The following is a 20,717-nucleotide window of genomic DNA, read 5'->3' as shown; positions in this document are numbered from 1 at the left end:
AAACTTCTTGGAAGCAACTACCAAAGCATTACTTTTAGGTTTAGACTGTCACGACAGCTCACCAAGAACGCAAAACTACACTAGTGGTGGGGCTGCACATTAGCCTTACATATGTGCACTCAGCTTGGACTTCCAGCCTCATTGTGTACAGTGGAAATTTATGCACTCATGCACCATATTAAAGCCCTTTTGAGTTGCAGCTTGAGGCAGTTTAGTTTGCCAAGTTCACTACAACTATCTGTTTAAAGTGAATGCAGTTCTCCATCATTGAAGGTTCTCAGAGAGCCCAAGATCCCCCTATTAAAGAAGAGCAGCAGAAATCTGACAAAGCAAACACTGGTGGGAGGAGACCAGTTAAGTAGGTTTAAGTTTCAACAGGTAACAGACTGAACTCTGACATGTAATTGAGCCACAAGTTGAGCTGGACTGATTTGCGATCTTTGTTTTAGAACCAGCCACCTTAGTAAACTCCAGGACTCAAGCAGATTAGTGGTGTAAAATTATTTATTAGTCAAAACATAGACAGTCCATTCCATCAGCAACATGGCCACAAATGATTCCACAAGCTTTGAGACAGGTCTGGCATTTCTAGCATGGTCTCTTTCTGGAGCCATCAAAGCAGTTTTAAAGCCGCTGGTATCTCAGTTACATACAAAGTGTCTTGTAGCAGCAGAGTAACAAACCAACCATGGAGGAATCTGGAGTTCCTCATGCCAGCCGAGGAGGGGTGTGGAGAGCCAAATCCTAAGGATCTGGTTAAGTGCCTAAATCCTAACCAAAGAGGAATAAGAGCCTAATCCTAATCAAAGAGGACTCGGTAAGTGCCTTTGTTCAATAAAGGAAGAGTCTAGACTAACTCAACCTAGAGCGATATGTAGTGCTAAAAAAATACAATTTCCTAACCAAAGAGGAATAAGAGCCTAATCCTAACCTAAGAGGACTCGGTAAGTGCCTGAAACCAACCACAGAGTAGTTGGAGAGTATTAAGTGCTAAACGTAGAGCTCCAAACCTCGTCTCCTGGCTGAGGAAGGTACCTCAAGTTACCGATACCAGAAAAACCTTGTATGTAACACGCGATCATCTGATAGAACGCCATGACGGCACCCTGAATGATAACATGCGGTTCCTGTGTGGGAGGCTCAGGAAGCGTCCATCTCTGCTCCTTTGTAGATAGAAGCTGCACTGACCCAGTTGCCTGGGGAAGTCTGAAATGCAGTGCAGACAATAGCCATTTGAGAGCCAGTGGACCTGGAGTTGTATGCGCAGGTCTTGTGAAAGCATCACCGGGGCTTTGTCCTGCTTTAAGCCACCTTGATGTGCTAGTCCATCGCCTGCACCATGGACGCCATCTGTGGGAAGAAACAAGTGTGATGTATCAAACCAGGATCTGTTAAACCATTGAGGCTTCAGTTTTTAAACTCACTTGACAAATGCAGAAGTTTCCAGTGAAGTTCCAGCATCCTCAGAGCAAACTCTCCCATGTTTGGTCTTCAGGAGCTCCTCTGCAGCGCTGCAACTGCTGTTCTGTGAACCACCTGAACACATAATCACAAGCCTCAGCCTTTAACAAACCAGTTTACAGCCAGTACATTTCTACTTGATAATCAGCATTTAGCCTCTTACGCTGGAGTTGGCATTTCACTGTAGTAGAAATCTTTCTCGTCTCTTCGTCCATTTTACACCAACCGTCTTCAGGGCTTGGAGTCTGCAGAGAAGCACAAAGAGTCAGAGATATAACAGCAGCGAGTCCCCAATTTATACACTGATATTCAGTGCCTCACCCTTTTTGAAGCTGAGCTCATCATTTACAGTGTAAAACCATGTCCCCCTCTGATTTTATCTGCGAGCCAATCAAGCATCAGAAAGGTTAAAGACGGCGACGAGAAGAGGTGCCATCAGGGAGGGAATCCTCCATGAAGTGCTTCACCTGCAGGGATAAAAGAGTCAGATATGACTGTTCATAACTTAGCCAGAAAACTATTTTACAGGTATAGCCACACATGCCCACGAGAACAGATTAGGCCCAACACGTCATCTACCCACAGACGCACTTCATTTGCAATCAGACACTTAAGCAGTTAGAAAATTTGACTTTTAGTGAGCCCACCTCCCAAAAACTACATTTACAGAGTCAAACAAACAACTCAATTTTTTTAAAACTTACCACCACGTTTGCAGAAGTGGCTGGAGGTGCAGACTCTCCCAAATGACACAAAGGGAACACCTGTGAGCTGCCTGAGACCCCTTAAATCCTGAAGCCACCTTATTGGGTCAAACCATGTGCTGCATGTCATGGGGGTGATTTGGGGTTTGGTTGGCGTCATTGTCTATTTAGTCATGAGCTTTATTTTAGTGTATTTGCCACTTGTGTGTTACTTGGTCTAGCCAAACAATTATAAAGCAGCTGTGCTGATTACAAACACGACCTTTTCCATACCAGCTGGTGGCGCTAATGCACCATTTTGTTATTTGCCAGTCGCCAACAAAAATAATTTCTTACGTCCACTTTGTAAACTTATAAATATCGATGTAAAGTATTATAAAATTACCTCACAAGAGCAGATATCCCACTTTTGATATATTTTTCCTACAATTTAACCAGTGAAGTGGATAGGAGAAAAAAAAAAAGAAACCAGTCATTTACTGAGCATTGCTCCAGATAGCAAGGGGCGTTTGATCCAAACTGGACCCAAATCTGCAGTTTTCTATGGGTCTCATAGTGTTGACTGACATCATGTACTCAGGATGAGTCTGCCTTCCTCAGCACAGGTGCATAAATCACACTGACAATGTGAAAAACTCACAAAAACTCACAAATCAAATATGATACAGGGTTATGAGCTGTAAGCATATATCTGATGGTTTTGGAAATGTTTGGGTAGAGAATGGGACGTATGACCTGTACTTCTATTTCGAATCACTTCTACATATCCAAATCTGGCTGTTTAGTAAAAGCTGCTCTCAGTGACCAGTCTGCAGCCTTTTTTGTCCTTTTTGGTTAACTCAGTGTGCCGAGTGCTGTTTTCTGGCACCAAACTAGAGGATTTTGTGTTATTTAAGGTGAAACTCTGCACACGTCGCCCTCTCTGTGCCACGTCAGCCTGCCATCATGTGCGTTTGCCAAGGCCAGCTTTGATATTTTCCTCCAGTGAAGTTCAGCAGAAACAGAAACTTAGATGTTTATTAATTTATCTGCTTGATTAGTGGACTGATCACCGCTCTGCGGGAGCTGCTGCACTTCAAGCCTCAGTAAACAAACAGCTAATCCATCTCTGTAAGTGAAATTTAGTTATACTGAATTTGTGAGGCAAGAAAAATACTGCCATTAGTCTCACTGTCAGGAATAATTCAGCCTTTTATTGTGGTCCTGCTGCTCAGCTGCTGCTGGCACTAATTCATGCCCGAGCATAATGGACTCATGAAATACACCGGATGCTTCCAGAGACAGCAAACAACAGGAACGCATTTCCATCAATTTACATTACTGGCAAAAAGGGTCAAAGACGGTCTGACATGAGGTTTTAATTTACCTGCAGATTATTCTGGGTACAAGATAAAAGAAACGGGGATGACATGACTCGAGGAGACTCTATCAGAGGCAAAGCTGAGATGGTTTAGTGGATATATGGGAAAAAGAGAAGAAGGAGCTGCCAGGCTGCTGGAAATGAGAAAGACCTCAGAGAAGACTTATGGAAGGAGTTAAGGAGGACATACAGAGGATTGGTGTGACAGAGGATGATGCTGGGATAGGGTGAGATGGAAGTGACCCCTAAGGATTCAAGGGTTTTTATTATGATTGCCGCACATCCGGCACTTAAACCTCGGTGAAGACCAACAATAACACACATCAGGAACAACATAAATATGAAAACAAGAACAATACAATACATCAACACAATATTTACAGTGTAGTATAAAAAATGAACAATTACAATTATAAATAAGAAATATGAGCATCTGAAAAGAGGAGATTTGTAGATGTTTTCAAGCAGAATCCTCCAAATCTGAAAAATGAAAAACTGCGGTTCCTCTAATGGCCACTGGAGGCAGACTCCTAAGCCGAATGCATTTCCTTATTTTTTTTACTCTTTAATTTTATAAAAAGAGGTACTGAATACAGAATAAAGCTCTTTAAATGACAGTGTACAAAATAAACAGATCATAACAGATGCAAACATGACATTAAAAAAAAAGATGCGCGAGTTACAGTGACATTAAATAAAGACATTAAAAACAATGCCCATTTTAAAGCTTTATTTCTATGCAAAGAGCAGCTTGTAGCCACATGTTGTGTTTCCCTCATGAAAACTTGCATTTACTGATGTGGAATTTCACAAGGAGTAAAATCAAATTAATGAGGTCAGTCTCTTTAGTCTTTCTTGCTAAAGGCAGTGCAACCAAATAAGATGCTTTTATGGAAAATTGCACTGGTACCTGTGTTGCCCGTTTTAGGCTTTTATTTAAGCCAAACTAATGATCATAAAAAGTTGTGGAGCTATTTCTGCACACTAGTACAAGGACACAAATGAGGAAACTCAGGATCCACATTTAAATTCAGTTAAAATTCACATACGTGTCCTTAAGCACTAAAAGAACATGATATCAATACAGAGGAATCATGCGTGACAATGAAAAAGACCCAGAAACAGCCACGCAAACAAACCACATGTTGTAAAATGAGGTGGTAGAGAAGACTTGGGATAAGGAGCGTGGTTGTGTTGGATACAGGAAGTCTGGGGGATGACATCAGCAAGCATTGGCCAGCTCAAAAGTCCAGCCACGGACGGACAGGAAGACGACCGCACCGTCAGACCGAAGGGGAATACAAACGAGTCTCAGAGGAGACAACAACACAGCACTTACATTCAATAAGGATGGATTTTATTCAGATATTTTTGGTGTTATGATTATGAGTTATGATTGTTTTCATGCTCACATGTTAAATGTAGTCCAGTTAAAACCATTTTCAGACCATTGTTTAAGAATTTAAACTGACAGTTTCAGCTAGTATGAAGATCTAAACCCTTGTGGCTTCAATTCATGAAATTCAGTTTCATCTAATCAGCGTGGAGATGACTTCATTTGAATCTTTAATTAATCCATCAAGGAGAAGAAGGAAAAGAAAACTGTGTCACAGCATGAAATTATTATTAATAACAGGCAAAAATGAGCAGAAAAGAAGGAAGCAGAGTTATGTAAAAATATGCAAGCAATAATTTCATAATATGTTGAGTAAGAGTGTATTACATAAAAAAAGTAGGCTAATAGATTAAAGCGTCATTAGGATGAAAAAACAAGAGCAAAGCAGGAGAAGAAGTTTCGTAAAAGTGTTACTGTTAATGTGAAACAGATGATATGATGTCAGATGTCATGAAAATGAATAAACATGCACACATATGTAAAGATAACTGTCTGCAGATCAGCACACAGTGTAAGAGCACACCTGTTCTCTGTGTCCTCTGACATCATCGCCCCTCCATCACCTTCACCTTGCACGGTTTGCAGCACGTGGACCTGCCGTCACTCCCCGCAGCTCTTTTCTAAATACGTCACCTCTCTGCCGGCACAAACCTCGGCTCTTTTGCTGAATCAGACACTTGGCCAGATCCGGATGAGACATGTGGAGGAGAGCTGCCATCCATCATCTGGATCTCAGTGATCCTGAGATCCAGATGATGGATGGCAGCTGTGGTGGATCTACAGGTCGCAGAATACGGCACAGCCAGGTGACTACAGCTAAGGGAGCGTAACGGTGTGAAGTTATTGTTATTGATATGTTTACAGCTTATGTTGTCACATTGAAATGACTCTGTGTAAATTTTATTTATTCATTTTTATACATATTTTTCTCCTTTCTATCATTACTTTTACTCTTTCGTACTTTATGAGGAGAGACTTTTTTTATGCAAGAAAACTACATCAGCGATGGATAAACTCAAACCTCCGATGCAGAAAGTTTATTTTAAATGTATTAAAACATTATTTATTAAGGCATTAGGGCTGGCTGGCCAAACTGACTGAGGCTGTGCTTCGGAGAGTCTTTCAGAGGTAACAGCTGATCAGGGCAGAGAAGTGAGGATGTGAAGCTGAGTGGGTGGAGGTTAGAGGAGGCCTTATAATTTAAATCTTTGCATCTATTTTAAACTTCCCCATTAATCCATGATGTGCAACTTCCTCAGTGAGTTTCCAGTGAATGATCAGGAAGCTCAGATGAGAGTTTTGTGCGTCCTCGTCAAACATGATGCCCTGACAGAGATAGAATCACAGAAGAAAGTAGAACACAAACCTCTCCAACGAGACCTGCAGAGAGTGCTTTAACAAAGCGATGTGGACATTTAAAAAAAGCTGAGGAGCTGTGACTCATTTCTAACATTTCCACTGATGTTTCTCTGCTGCTGGTTCTGAATATTCATGATCAAACTTCTTATACAACAAAAACAGAGCTGCTTCTAGTCTGAGCGGCCGAGATATCACATCGTCTACAAGAAATAATTCAGCACCTCAAGTCCTCCGCTCTCAATCTACTTATACTATTACTGCGTTTAACGACGTTTTACTCTGTAATTTTACAAGTAAAGTTTTATGTTTGATCAGTTTTAAAATACAAACTTTAAAGTACAGTTTTCAGTAAATTACTGACATACTGACACCAGCAACCATAATTTTTTGTCAGATATTCTTGTAATTCTTTAAAGCGGTCTTGAGCAATAATTCTCCAAAGTTTTGGAGGGTGAGGATGGGCCACCAGCCAATCACAGGGCCAGTAAGTCCACGCCATCTGACTATTTTCAGAGGAATGTTTTTTTTGTTTTGTTTAAGCCACTTAACTGTATCTGTAGACACTTTGTTTCAGCCTGTCACAGAAACACATCCTTTGTTCCCAATTTCTTAGTTGAATCTATGAAAAATGCCAAATATAACACAGTTTGACAGACATAAAATAGTATTTCTGCTCCAACAGCCAAAAACTTGGCATATCGCAGCATTTGTCTGAGCAAACTGGACAAGTGAAGGACAAAAGAAGAAAAAGTATCAGGCCAAAAAAATGAAAACTGTCACAGATTATTACCGACACCTAGTGGACAAAGAAGAGACAGCAGGACCTTCATCCACTGCTTTTACTTCTCACTTTAGCTAAACTGAACAAAACCAACCACAGCCTGCTGTCAATCCTCTGAGAGGGAACAAAAAGACTTTCTTTTGTACTGGAGCAGCCAGCCATGCCTGAAACTGGTCAGCATGGAAACCAGTAAACAAAGTGACAAACAGGAAGAAGCTCTGATCACTGACTAGCTGTGAGTCACATTCAGGGTAAGTCTGTTTCCTCTCTGATGCTGAACTGATAAAAATGATTGGGGGGGATATTTATCAGCGAGTGAGAAAAACAAGCAGTATTTATTTGTCTTTGTAGCGCTGGTTACAGATGAAAAGCCATTAAACAAAGAAGAAAAACGACCATAGGGCAGAATAAAGACACAAACATGCAGATTTAGAAAATGTTAGCCTAAAAACCACGTCCAACAGGTGATTTTACAAGTTTGCACCTTAAAGGAACAGTCCTACATGTTTAGTGCCTTAATATAACCGAAGGAAAGATGAACATAAATGTGTGTCATGGAGTTTAGACAGTAACAGTGACACAGGTCTGGTATTTCATTTCCAGTCTCTCTGGCAAAATTACTTAAAATGCAAATTAATCCACACAGGCGCAAAAGTTTGGACCCATCCCTTTCACAACACTGATGCGTAAGACAGACGTCACAGTTTTAGCTAAAATAAAATGATAATTAACCTTGAAATCCAGAAGAAAAAGCACAAATATGTACATTTGATTGCATGGGAAGCTTCAGAAACCTTTCGAAACTGTTACTGTAACTCTTTTTTACTGTGTCAGGTGATTCACACAGTTTAACCTTAACACATGAACTCTTTAGTGCCTTAGAAATATTGAAAATTAATTAACTTTATGGGTTATATAAAAGTATTTATTCAACTGTTAAAAAGTGATGTATTTATTGTAAAATTAAACTTGTTTTTGTAGTGACTGTTCTTGTGGGTTTTAATAAATTACACAAATAATTATCATATAAATAAATGGTTATTTAACCTGTCAATGTCAGAAGTAACCTGGTTCCAGGTCTTACTGAGCTCAGCAGAGGGCGCTATAGGCTCACGTATACTTCATAGTCACTCAGCGCATCAGGTTTTTTATGGTGCCAAACACTACAGGCTGCACACAAACACTCCTGCGGTGTATTTCCAGCAGTGACCGTGAGTTTAAGCTAAAATAAAGTGAGTAAAATCAGTTTTCGAGAGAGGATTTTGAGGCTCGCAGGATCTCAGCAGGAGTCCAAACTGCAGATTTGATCTTTGTGTTCGACATAAGCGGGATTACTCTCTCCTCAGGTCGTACAGCGCTTACAGGTCACAGCTCTCTGACATGTTCATGTAAACAGTTTTATCATTAACTGGCAGCTTTTTTACTCAATACTCAAACTTTGTAGTTATTTATATTAAATTGAGTTTCATAAAAATGTTCTGTATCTGCTGGGAATTATTTTGATTTTATTTTAAATAAACCTTTGCAATGGTTGTTTTTTTCCCTCTATTTTTGAGAGCAGTTAAATAATTAAACTATAAAAGTACTTCAAATTCATCCTGCAAGAGCACTTACATGATTAGAGTTACTGCAGTAAAAAGTTACTCTTCCACTGTGACTGTGCCTTCCAAAGGGTCACAAGATAAACCAGAGAGGTCTCCAGGTGATTAATGTTAGTTGACATGCACACATTTATATTCAGTGTTCAGACATTTCATTTAGATTTTATTTTGAAAAAGTATTTACATAAATTTTATGTCTGGAACAAACTGTGATTTAACATTTTGAGGCCAAACAATATAAAGGATGAACGATACGCTTTGTTCTTTAACATGATGGGTTTTGGCCCAAACTGCATAAAGGGGACAAACGTCTTCGGTTCAGTCTAACAGGTCGACCCACTGTGGTTCTCATTTCCCACAGTGGTCTTTGGTGAAACTAAATTCATCAGGTATCAGTCCATAATGAAAAATCCTCTGAGTCCTGCACAGCAGACGGAGCTCTGCAACATCACAATTCGACTGTCATATAATTTTATATTGTTTATTCTTAGTATCGGATCTGTTTCATCCATCCATTTTCAATTGGCAATTCATTACAGGACCGATTTTATACTAGCATAACCAGAGCATTATCATTCCCAACGTGGCTTTGTGGCTTTCTATTCCAGCCCTAACCTTGATCATAATCTTAATGCATTTATAGATTCATGCAAACCCGCTCTCGTGCCTCCGAATGTGTAACATACCGATGATTTGTCACTGTCGTCGGTATGTTACGTGTTGGGATGAGGACCTGTTGACATAACGTACTGAAATATGTGGCTATATGTAAGTGGTTGTGCAGCAGAGCCGACACACAGCTTTGCACTGTCATCTACATATTGGAGCTGTTTACTGTCACTAGGGGGAAGTGTCACGAACTGTGGAACAACTATTCTATACACCGCTCGTGCTGTTGTTTGTCAGTTAGCCAACACCATCAGGGAAAAGAGGGCATACCATATAAAGATGTTCTGTTATGCCGAGAACATTAGAAATGTTTTCAGCTTTTACATTTTCAGTTTTCAACAGAAACAAATCCCACCTATGCACAGCTCCGTCACCGTGAAGTTACACAGTGGTGGGTTGTTGTTTTTTTTCTGTGGAGGACTGAACATGTCTGGTAAAGTTGCATAACCAAAATATGTTGTTCAGGTGCAAATTTACTTCAGGATTTTCTGTCTCACAGGTGGCTGTGAGTCAGATTCTCCCCGTTGACTTTAATACTGTAAACAGCTGCAGCCTTGCAGGGAATAACTTCATTGACCTACAGACCAATCATGACCTGATGTTAACTGATAGAACTGTTCTTATACAGATCCTAACGGTCAGGTGTTATTCACAGATTTCAGGTTTACACAGCACTGGGGTTGGGTCAGGAAGTAAAGCTAAAACTCTGCCAAATCAAACATCCAGAGCTCCCCGATGGTGGTGCTTTGGAGCATAAATCCTGGGCTGCACCTGGGGGCAGATAAAGCTCTTAAAGCTTAAAGCTATTAAAGTCAAAATGCAATGTTTGTTCAAAGAGTGAAGAATAAACATTAAGACAGAAGCTCGGTTTGTGTCTGATTAAACCTTCTGCGTTTCGATTTTTGATAGTTTCATGTCAGCTGCTTTGAGCGTTTTGCCCATAGCGTCATCACTGCTGCTACCCGGGGCTGCGTTAATACATAACTTTGTGCAGAAGTGAATGAATGTGTTCCTGAATTTGTCTTAATGACAGCCCTAACATACCAAGAGCGCGCCAGAGACGCTGGTTGAACCTGAAATGCACTTTGAAGCAATCCAAGGCATAAATATGAATGAGACCAGCAGGATTTTTATGGGACGGGAGATCAAAGACTCAACATGTGTCACATTTTCCTCAAAGGAAGCTGTGAAAAAACAGAAAATAAAATAAGCTCTTCATTCACAGTGTTTCATGTTGACCCTCGGAGGGATTTCAGTATATTAACATAACATAAAAAAGATGGTGCAGACTTATCAGGCAGAGTCGTATCATCAGCGTACGAACTGTATCACCACCTATTTTTTTTATCAGAGGAGAGGAGGAGCTCGTTAACTTGTTTCACAGGGGGGTTCAGGGGCATCTATAAGTATGAAACAAGTTCACGTCCACTATGTTTAATCAAAATCTCAAGATAGGACTAAAGAGTCGGGAAACTACCGAGATCGTTTTGTTCTAAACCTCAGCAAACTGTGAGGGAAAACTAAACTTAAAAGTTAAAAAGTACACAAGAAAAGTTGAACCCCAGTTTCCTGGATAAAAATCATGTGGATTATGTCTCCTACAAACAAAACAAAACATTTGAAGAAAGATAACTTTATCTGTCCTTCACCACATCTTTTACAAAACCTTTAGAAGACGTTTAAATGTGGATCTTTTTTACAAAAGAAGTGGAAGCTCCAGGATGGTGGCAGTGGGTCGTGGATCAGGCTTGTTCTGGTGGATTGGATTAGGGCAGCACTAATGGAGGGGGAGGCTGCTGCTGTTGGGGAGCGTCATTGGCACTGGGGGTGTGATTGGTCTAGAACACGGCAGAAGACTGGTTTCTAACATGATGTGGAGCGTTGTTCACTTCAGTACTGTTGTGGTCTTTTTGATGTATGTTACAACACTCACACTCTTTTCCTCCAAATAACGAGTACCAGGACTTGACTCCATGGAGTGAATATATCAACACTTTCAGTAAGTGTGTAATTTCAGCTTAATAACAAACTGGTCACACTGAGATCTTCCTGGCTGTCCAGGTCATACACCTTCATCTCCAGACAGGATTTTCTGTCTGTACCTGAAAGAGGGGCTCGATATCTGGATTCAGGAGGTCCCAGCCCTGTGACTGGCACTGACCGGTACTGGGAGTGAGGAAGCTGGAGACAGCAGACTGGTCACCGTAGCTTTGTTTCCTGCCTTCATTGTTTGAGATGAGCAGGAAGGATGAGCCATCACGAAACCATCTTGGCTATCCTTTTTATTCTGTCACTCTGCTGCTGTGATGTGTGATGTGGGGTTGAGCAGGATTAACCATTTATCAGGCTTTCTGCAGAGCATTAAGCTTTTTGGGGCATGTTTCCAGTCACTGATGAGCTCATTTGGACTCTGTGTCATCATGTTTGGGTTTGTTTGTCACGGGGAAAGGCTGAAAGAATACCAGTGACGTAAGCTGGAAAGAATGGAAATTTAAAAATATAAATTCAGAAACTGACCTGAATTCGGATCAGATAAAAACAAAAAACTGCTGAAACTGTTGGCAAAGAGAGACAGAATACAACAGTACAATAGCATAAAGAACTGAAGGTAAGTAGAAAAACAATGCACAACATCCTCATAGCTTCTGACAGGTTTTTATAAGAAGTCGTAGAAGTAAAGTTTTTTCTCTGAACGTCATAAATAACTAACAGGAACACCGGGATTTTCCGTCACTAATAATTCACCAGAAGTGGATTCTTTCATGCTCACACTTCAGGGATGATGAAAGAGTAACATCTGTGAATGTAAAGAATCAGGTTTTGCCAGCCTGTTTGTTGCCCTGCACGCCGTATTTGTTACTTTATGTTTTCATAATCATCCTCAGTTAGAAACAAACTGTTCTTCCAATTTTGTTTCTTATAGAATCCATAGCATTCTTAAAAGTTCTCAAGTCCACCTTAAATTACGTCGTAGACCTTTATTATACTGATACTTTGAACTGTCCAACATCTGCTCTTTCACAGTGGCATCGACAGGAAACACCGAGCTGAGCTCAGAGAGCAGCTTTCTTCATATAACCACAGCATGAAGAAGAAAAAGCAGCAGCGCGTCAGACGCACCAAAAATCAGCATAAAAAGTAAAAAAATGTAAGAAACCTTCCAACATCACAAAGTTTCACTCTCAAACAGAACATCCAAGATAAAGAAGAAACAGAAGGCTATGAAAAATGTGTCTGAAGATGCACGATTACTCTGAATGATACGTGAGTCGTGTGTTTCTGGGAAAAAGATGAAGCTCTAGGAAGTACGGTGTTAACCGCCCCTGGTTTGTTGGGTGTAAACAGATTTGCTTGTGACTCTTAACACTTTGAGAAAGTGGCTGTTGGGGTGGATGGTGGGTCTGTAAAGCCTGCAAGTGTCACATTACAGCGAGTTTAAAATTGAGATGGTGGTCTGTTTGGTTAAATGTGGGGCAGTTTGATCGACTTCAGGAAATAAGGTGGTCTTGGCTGAATGTAAATGAAATTGCTTCTCACGTGAATTTTTTTTTTCTCGATTAAACCAAAGGACAGTCTTCTTCCTCAAACATAACCAAACACTACCAGGAGCAAACCATGTCTGGGAAACTGAGTCTTTAAGAGTCAGACTTACAAAAAAGCTCAGATTAAAAAACACTAAAGAGAAAAAAGCTGCAAACACGCTGAAATCTTCACATATTTATTGATAGGCCCAAATAAATGGGTGAAATTGTGGAAGTTCTACCTCTTTTAGCGCTGCAAATAAACATGTTGCACACATGCATTCTTCACACAGATTTTTCTCATTTAATTTTTTATTATTTATGTTTACATTGTGTCTCATCTCTAAAGTTTATGGTTGTACTGATTTTACTGTAACGTGGTATTTCTTGTGGTTAAAGATTTCCGTGAACGCAAACAAGCGGGAGTCTGAGAGCTTCCCGGACGAGTTGATCGGGTGGTTTTCTGATCATCAGCAGGAGTTCGATCAGCTGTTCATCCGCGGTGACGTAGACAGAAGTGAATCAGTCAGCCTGAAGGACTTTGAGCTGGGTAATCCATCACCCCTGACCTGAATAATCCGAGATTTTCTTTGCCAGGATGGGAGAAGGCTCTCTCGCTTCTTTGAGTGACACATAAAGATAATCGCAGAAGAGAAGGAGATATGTGAGTCAGTACTAAATGCCACAGTGTCATTGTGCTGAAGTATTTATGGAGGGTACTGTGAATCAGGCTCTTGGTAATGTCAGCGGAGCCTCATTTCCTCCTCACAGATAAGAGTAGCTGGCTCTGGGAAACAAAACCAGGACAATGTTCCTTTTGTCAGTCTGACTTCAGACACACTGAGTAAACTTCCAGAGAGATTACGGCGCAGACCTGCAGCATAACACCGCAGCTATGACTCTGACTGGGAAGACCTACAGCACAGAATCACTGCTGTAGGTCTTAATAATCAATAAATTACTTTTACAGCACATCCAATGTGATCATTTATAGCTTCATTTCCAGGTTTATAGATCATACACGATTCACAGAGAGACCTCAGGTTATCTCATCTTCTGAACAAAACTGTCTCTGCGTCTTTAACACATCTCCATAAAAGCGTTTTTTTTATTGGCCAGCATCTGGAAGCTTTGTGAGGGGCACTCGTGAGCTGCAGGAGAAAAGAGGGAATCACATTTTAACCATTAAGACATTTTCATGTCCTAAAGATAATTACTCACATGTGGGCAAAATATGGCTTGCGCACCACATGATCCTGGCCTTTGAAGCCCTAAAAGGAAAACTAAACAACCATCTAAATCTCGGTGCAGATGAGTAAAGGCTGTGCTGTTATTATTAAACTGGATTTCAGAGGAGGGCGTTCCACTTACACGTGCACGCTCTCTATGTTTTTACTGTGCTGCAGGTTTGATGAGTTTGGGTGTCCCCTGTCAGCAGTTTCAGCTCCACATGCTGACTCAGCAGCTGAAGACCTTCAATGACACGATTAGTTATGAAGATTTGATGAAACAAATACAGTCTCTGAGGTGAAACAAACTTATTTCTCTATCAGTATTTGATTATCTTTCCTTTTATAGGTTTATGAGTTTACTTGATTTTATTTCCCACAGTGACAGTGCAGAGCTCCACGCTCAGATACCAGGGCACTTCATAAAAAGACAAGAACCAGTGGAGACAGAAAATGTGAAACATCAGCAGAGACTGCAAAACACTGAAGCCCAGAGGTATTGAGCTCATTATGTGTTATATTTTATGAACAGAACATTCATTCTATAAAGATAAAAATAAAGGTGAACGCAGTTTTGCAAATAAAAGAATCAGTGCCGCGTTTTACAAATACACAAACATAGATGTGACAGATGTGGCTCTGGTATTTCATGAGTTTGTATGATTTGAAAAATATCACAGTTTTATTTTTGTAAAGTTTTCTCAAGTGTATTTTTTTGGCAAAATTAGCTGATTTTAGCAATTGGAAAATTTTCAAATAAAAAAATTAATTAATGTAACCTTGTTTTCCTGTTTGTGTAATTTCTTGAAGTTCAATATTTTTTAAAGAGTTAAATATTTTATTATTTTCATAAATTTTACTATTTATAAGTTATGTACAATTTTATTATTTGTTTTTATTTTTTATTATCTGTTCATATTGCCTTATATTTACCAAAATAAATATAAATATTTAGTGGAATATGTGGAAAAAATTATATTTTGATTGTATAGCATCAATTAAAATTTAACTTGATTTTATTACCTAGAAAATGATTTAGAAAAAAAGATTTACAATTTTAAAATTTGCATACAGTGCAGACATGAAGCCACAAAATCCCTCTGACTTGTTTTTAGAGTAAGTGGGAGGAGCAGCAGCTGGTTTTAAAATATCATAAAGCCAGACAGACATCAGACATGTCCTGGAGAAAAGCAGTTTCGACAGTTTCTGTGGCTGCACTGGGACAAACTGGGCAGCTCCTGGGAAACACAATCAGGCTGTGTTGACATTCATTCCAAACCTCCATGAGTGAGGTTAACCAGGCTGAGTTATTCCTGACCCTCAGCTGTAAATCACACTGTGACTCCGCTCCTGTAACTCAGACGCCCAAAATGACAACATTGGGACACAAGCAGCCTCAACAGCTCTGAAAACAAAGGACTCGGGGCGACCTTTAGCTGGCCCGCTGACAGGTGCCGTTGCCTTTTTCTGACCTGGCTGCTGTGATTGTTTTCCTGTGCCACAAGGATGTTTTAGCAGTAAATCACACACATAACATAATGTGCACAGCCCGAGTTGAATTGAATTCACTTTTTTCCCCCTCTTTTGCTGTACTGATTTGATAAAATTAGACTTCGAGTCAAAAACATTACATTTCACAAGCTGATGTTATTTAAACCCACTGATTGCTTGATTACATTAGCAAACAGCATGCCGTGTCTGGAAAGTCTCCAGGGGTTTAGGCCTGGAGTTTGTTTCTCGGACGTGTGGTTAAGATGCTGAAACAAACATGTTTTTGCAGTATTTTCATTATTTGCATTTAGCCTTGATGCGTTCTGTCTGATGTTAACAAAAGCTAGAGATGAATAATTTCTGTTTATCTGATTTAACACGGAAAACACATCGAATGGTTAAAATGACATATTTTAATGTTTCATGAAAAACATTGGCTCTTTTCGAAACACACCTTAAAAAACACTGGGATGGGGGCAGTATAAAGGCTGGAAAACTAAGTTATGCTAAAAAGAAAGAATGGGAGAAACATTTTGTACCTAATCAGGTTAACTGGCAACAGGTCACAAATGGCAAATGTAAGTGCTGTGCTCTAAATTATTCCCTAAATTATAATGATGACGACCATTCAGACATTAAACTAGTGATTCAGACCAGAAATTCATCAGGACGCTGTAAATCAAATGACAAGATTCTCACATTATTCTTAATACCACGGCAGTCCCCCCCTGCTGGTTAATTAGAAACAGTGTTGGGGAGTAACGGAATACATGTATTTAAAATACAAAATATGAGTAACTGTATTCCGTTACAGTTACCGTTTAAAAAGGTGGCATTCCGAATACAGTTACTTTGTTGAAATAAATGGATTACACGGCGGTCTTTTCCTGTTTTATATGTTAGGCTGTCCCCTCTAATGCCTGTGTCTCAATCTCTTGGCCCATGTCAGCTCTAACTGCAGCCTGCAATGACGTGAAGAAATAGTTTTAAAAATTATTGTTCAAAAAATTATTTAATATGAAGGCAATAGGCAGAGTGTTACAGGCATAGCCCTAAAGAATGCAGCCTCATGGGCAGTGTAGTCCAGTTGTAAGTAAGATATTAAGACTCGACTGTACACCGTGTTCGTGTTTTCCTCCAAAATAATAAGTTCCGTTGGAGCAGCCTTTCAACGCCTCTCTCTGTCTCTCGCTAGCAAAGTTGACCCAGACAACAAAGTAAAGCTAGTTTTCAGCTATGAGCCCGCAGAACCCAACGTATTAGTCAGAGGTCCCTTTACTACGATTTGGAGCCGCGGACCTGTTTTATATAAGCGCAGAATAGTTTTCTATACGAGATGCCTGCAAAAAGTGCAGCCTTACCTAATGTCCACCTACTGTTACTCATTTATATTAAGATTTTAAAATCTAGTTGGTGTTGGTACGCTGAGTATCCTTCAGTAATAGTAATAAATCACACAGCAATAGTACATTCATGTAGTTGTAAAAAGCATGATAATATATTAAGTAATCTGAATACTTTACTCTCATCTGGACTTTCAAATCCACTTAACCAACCTTTGAGCCATCTTCTGTATATATTCAATTCAATTCAGTTCAATTCAATAAAACTTTATTGATCCTGAAGGTTGACCCTGAAGGAAATTGTTTTTGTTTTTTCTTTTCAATTCAATAAAAAATATATAGTGTAGTCACATAGTTTTATAGAGTCTAAACTCAAAACTAAATTTTCATTTTCTTTAAACCGCCAGGTTCATCCGTCTGAGTGTCCAACTGATACCTTTCACCTCGGCCACAGCGCACCCTGGAAACTTTGAGGTTGTTTTATCGAGCAGCCGCACAGTTTTTGGTCTGATGAGTGTGATCGAGGACCGAGCTGGGATCCAGACCTCGAGCCTGGAGGTTTTCAGTAGCAGAGTGCCAACAGAAGAGGCCCGCCTGCCCCTGGAGAGCACGCTGGAGGAGTGCGGCTTCAAAGGAGGGCCAGAGGAGAGTCCTCCAGAGGCCACCGTGTATTATGACTACAGACTGCCATTTACAGACTGTCCCATCCTCAACTACGACCACTACATTAGGTCGAATCAGGACTCTGCATCGAATCGGGGTCTGTGAATTACAAAGCTGTTTTGAGGTACCTGCACCTACTGCAGACACCAGTTTTGTTATACACCTGAGTTTCAATATAACAACAACAAAGGTGACTTCGAACAGCACCCAATGTCACACATAGTTGAGGTCAGAAGTAAACACACCCTAATCATACACATGAATGTTGTGTTCTTTCTGGGCTTTCAGGGATCCTCTTTTTCCTGGATGGAATAATTGCTCAACAGACATCTTCAATGACTTTAATGAAACAAAAATTTGGTGCACATGTTTAATATGGATTTTCCTAATCCACACAGGCTCAAATATACAGCATACACTCACTTAAATCTTTAAATACGTGGGTGCTGAGTTTTCTATAATATATTATCCTGACAAGTCCAAAGGCTATTAACTTCTCATTGGGGTCATGATTGACTTCAGCTGGTAGTTCCTCTTTGCCAGGATAAAAATGATTTCTTTGACAACATTCATTGGATTGACAAATACTCAGAACAATGGGAAAGTCAAGGAGCTCAGAGAAGATCTAAGGGGAATTGTAGATTTACCTAAGAACAAGGTCTGTGAATGAGTCATCACTTTACCAAGGTCTGGAATAAGAAAACTTGTTAGGATGTTCAGGAACAACCAAGGAACCAGGACTCAAGACACTGCTGTAAAACCAGCTTTACATAGTGAAAGCAAGTTTTACATCACCACGGACTGAGAGTGTGCTCACCAAGAAAGAAGACCCTGCTCTAAAATCCAGAAAAACCCTTTAAGCTTGAAATTTGCAGCTGCAAATGCAATGACAGGCCTTTAAACCTAAGAACACTGTCCCAACTGTCAAGCATGGCGGTGGTAGCGTTACGCTCTGGGGCTGTTTCGCTGCCAGTTGTAATCATACAAGAGATATCAACAACAGCTAGACAGTTTAAACTTGGACACAGTTGGAATCCACGAAGACAACGATCCCAAACCAAAGCCCCGACCTCATCCCTATTGAAACTGTGTGGACTATGTTTAAAAATCAGGTCTGCAACAGCAAACCAACCAATTTATATCATCTCTGTCAGTTCTGCCACGTAGACACATATCCACCCAGAAGTGTGACAGGTTGTTAATGGCAACCAGAACGGGTATATATATTAGAACCTGCGTGGATTAGAGAAAATCCCAAATTAATTCAAACTCATTAACCAAGTTCTTGTATTTGTTTTAGTCATTAAAGATGTATGCTGTGCAGCCATTTCTCCCTTTAAAGAACACCTTGAAGAAATCATTAAAAGCCCCAAATTACCACAACATTAATGCCCCTGATGACCTCAGTGACAGCTAGCTGGATAACCACCCCCATGTTGGCAGTTACTAATGTAAATATTAGCTTTACAGCTTTACTGGTGGATACAACAGTACTGTTTTATTAAACACAATTTAGTACCATGAATCAAGTAATTTGGTAAGTCGGCCAACCAGTTTTAAAAGATGTTTTCTGCTGCTCGTAAAATATAAAAATATGCAGGTATGTCTTCAGTATCCCTTTTTTGTTTGCTAGTGTTAACAAACATGGCGATAGATGCCTCATGACCTCACTCAGGTCTTCCCATTTTATTATTGAAAAGAACTGAACTCCGCACAAACTAAATTAAGAAATAAAAATTAAGACAAAGCATAAATGAAAGCTAATGAGCGCCTCGAGTGAGACCTCAGCAACATTTAAAGGAGGATTTATGTAAGAAAGCTGCAGGGAGCGCCTCACTCAGCTCCTCGCGGTCAGCTCATGCTTTAATTACACCCTCGGGGATGCAGTTTAAGCCGGCATGTGCAAATCTTCACACCAGGTCAGAGTGGCGCTTTTCCCTGCAGGGCCTCGTTGGCTGAACGCTGCCATGCTGGAATCAGTGGAAAGTGCCTGGCTGGTGGAAACCGCAGAGTCGCTATAAACAGTGGCCACCAAAGCGTGCCATGCAGCTACCACACCCCACAGCTTCCCTCCTCCTCCTACTGCTGCTGCTGCTGCTGCTCCACCCAGCCCAGCTTTTACATCCCAGCTTCACCCCCAAAGCCGCCTCCTCCTGTTTACTAACACAGGCCCGATTTAAGGAAACAGACCGTAAAATGAGGCAGGTTTTCCAAGTCAAAATAATATTTATTCCACAGGCTCAAAAATACTGCGCAGTATAAATATTACAAAACAGATGAAAAACACAGACAGACGTCAGGTGATCGAGCTCTGTGGCAGTTTTTTTTAATACATCAGAAGATGTTTTATGCTTTCATTTATTAAACCAGCTGAACACGTTAATGCTGAGCAGAACAAAGTCGGGTTTATGTTTCCTATAATAAACTGAGTTCTTCCAGAGGAGTTTGGAGAAGTTCTGGAATTTAAATGTCTCATTTTTATTTTTGGCCTTATTTATTTGAGCTCTGCGGTTTGGAGGGAAACTAAACTGTAATTAGAGCCACATTAATGAGGCAATTAACCCAATACCTCATAAAATGTGTACTGTCATGTTCCCAAAAGCTTTTCAACTTTTAAGTTGCTTTCTCACATGAAGTTTAGTGCTTTTACTTTTTTTCCATGTTTAACACAGCAGGAAGAAATCTGCTTCAAACTACCAGGAATACTCTGCATGGTTTAGGCCACAATCCGACATCTATGGTGCCAAAATCCCAATAAACTATCCCAGTAAGAAGCTGGGACAAACAGGGCGTTTGTGTAGGAAAATGTGTGAGGCTAATCTGCTGAATGGTCTCAATGAGTTAATGGTGTGTTGACCTAAAAAAATAAGACAACATGAACCATGTTTGGTATTTAACATTAAAGTAGCTGCGTTTCTCTTTTCTTTGTGCTAATTTCCTTCATATTTTCAAGGCTGGACTTAGTGTGGGTGCCTCAGACGCCTCCCCTTCTGCAGAGCTTTCTTCTGAAAAACTGATCCTATCGAAATGTGGGTCATGCATCAGTAAGTGGAATAGGTGTACGACGTCACCCTGACCTCTGTGTAGCCAGGCTACAGATGGCTCTGTATCATGTAAACAGCTTTTCATTTAAGTAAAC

The 20,717-nt window shown here is 40.2% G+C and overlaps 1 protein-coding gene and 1 long non-coding RNA gene across 2 annotated transcripts; one reads left to right on the top strand and one right to left on the bottom strand.

Moving 5' to 3' along the window:
- Positions 1 to 486: 486 nt before the first annotated feature.
- LOC143418409 (uncharacterized) lies at positions 487 to 2,303 on the bottom strand. Its single transcript, XR_013098413.1, has 5 exons — positions 2,166 to 2,303; positions 1,783 to 1,928; positions 1,625 to 1,706; positions 1,425 to 1,536; positions 487 to 1,350 (listed from the first exon to the last, which is right to left on the bottom strand). It is a non-coding gene; the product is annotated as an uncharacterized LOC143418409 (long non-coding RNA).
- Positions 2,304 to 12,777: 10,474 nt separating this feature from the next.
- On the top strand, positions 12,778 to 20,684 carry LOC101483388 (uncharacterized). Its single transcript, XM_076882801.1, has 5 exons — positions 12,778 to 12,783; positions 13,252 to 13,402; positions 14,259 to 14,379; positions 14,464 to 14,577; positions 17,323 to 20,684. The coding sequence occupies exons 1-5, from the start codon at positions 12,778 to 12,780 to the stop codon at positions 17,681 to 17,683; spliced, it is 753 nt and encodes a 250-aa protein (XP_076738916.1). The 3' UTR covers positions 17,684 to 20,684.
- Positions 20,685 to 20,717: the final 33 nt, after the last annotated feature.

This window comes from Maylandia zebra, linkage group LG4 (genome assembly GCF_041146795.1).
Source record: "Maylandia zebra isolate NMK-2024a linkage group LG4, Mzebra_GT3a, whole genome shotgun sequence".
Taxonomy (NCBI): domain Eukaryota; kingdom Metazoa; phylum Chordata; class Actinopteri; order Cichliformes; family Cichlidae; genus Maylandia; species Maylandia zebra.
Note: the sequence above shows the minus strand (reverse complement) of the source record. Positions and strands in the feature narration are given on the sequence as shown.

What these genes read in the sequence shown, in the direction of transcription:
- LOC101483388 (XM_076882801.1), top strand. An exon ending in CCTGAAGGACTTTGAGCTGG is followed by an intron (nt 13,403 to 14,258) that starts GTAATCCATCAC and finishes ACTGTGCTGCAG; the next exon opens with GTTTGATGAGTTTGGGTGTC. An exon ending in AAACAAATACAGTCTCTGAG is followed by an intron (nt 14,380 to 14,463) that starts GTGAAACAAACT and finishes TATTTCCCACAG; the next exon opens with TGACAGTGCAGAGCTCCACG.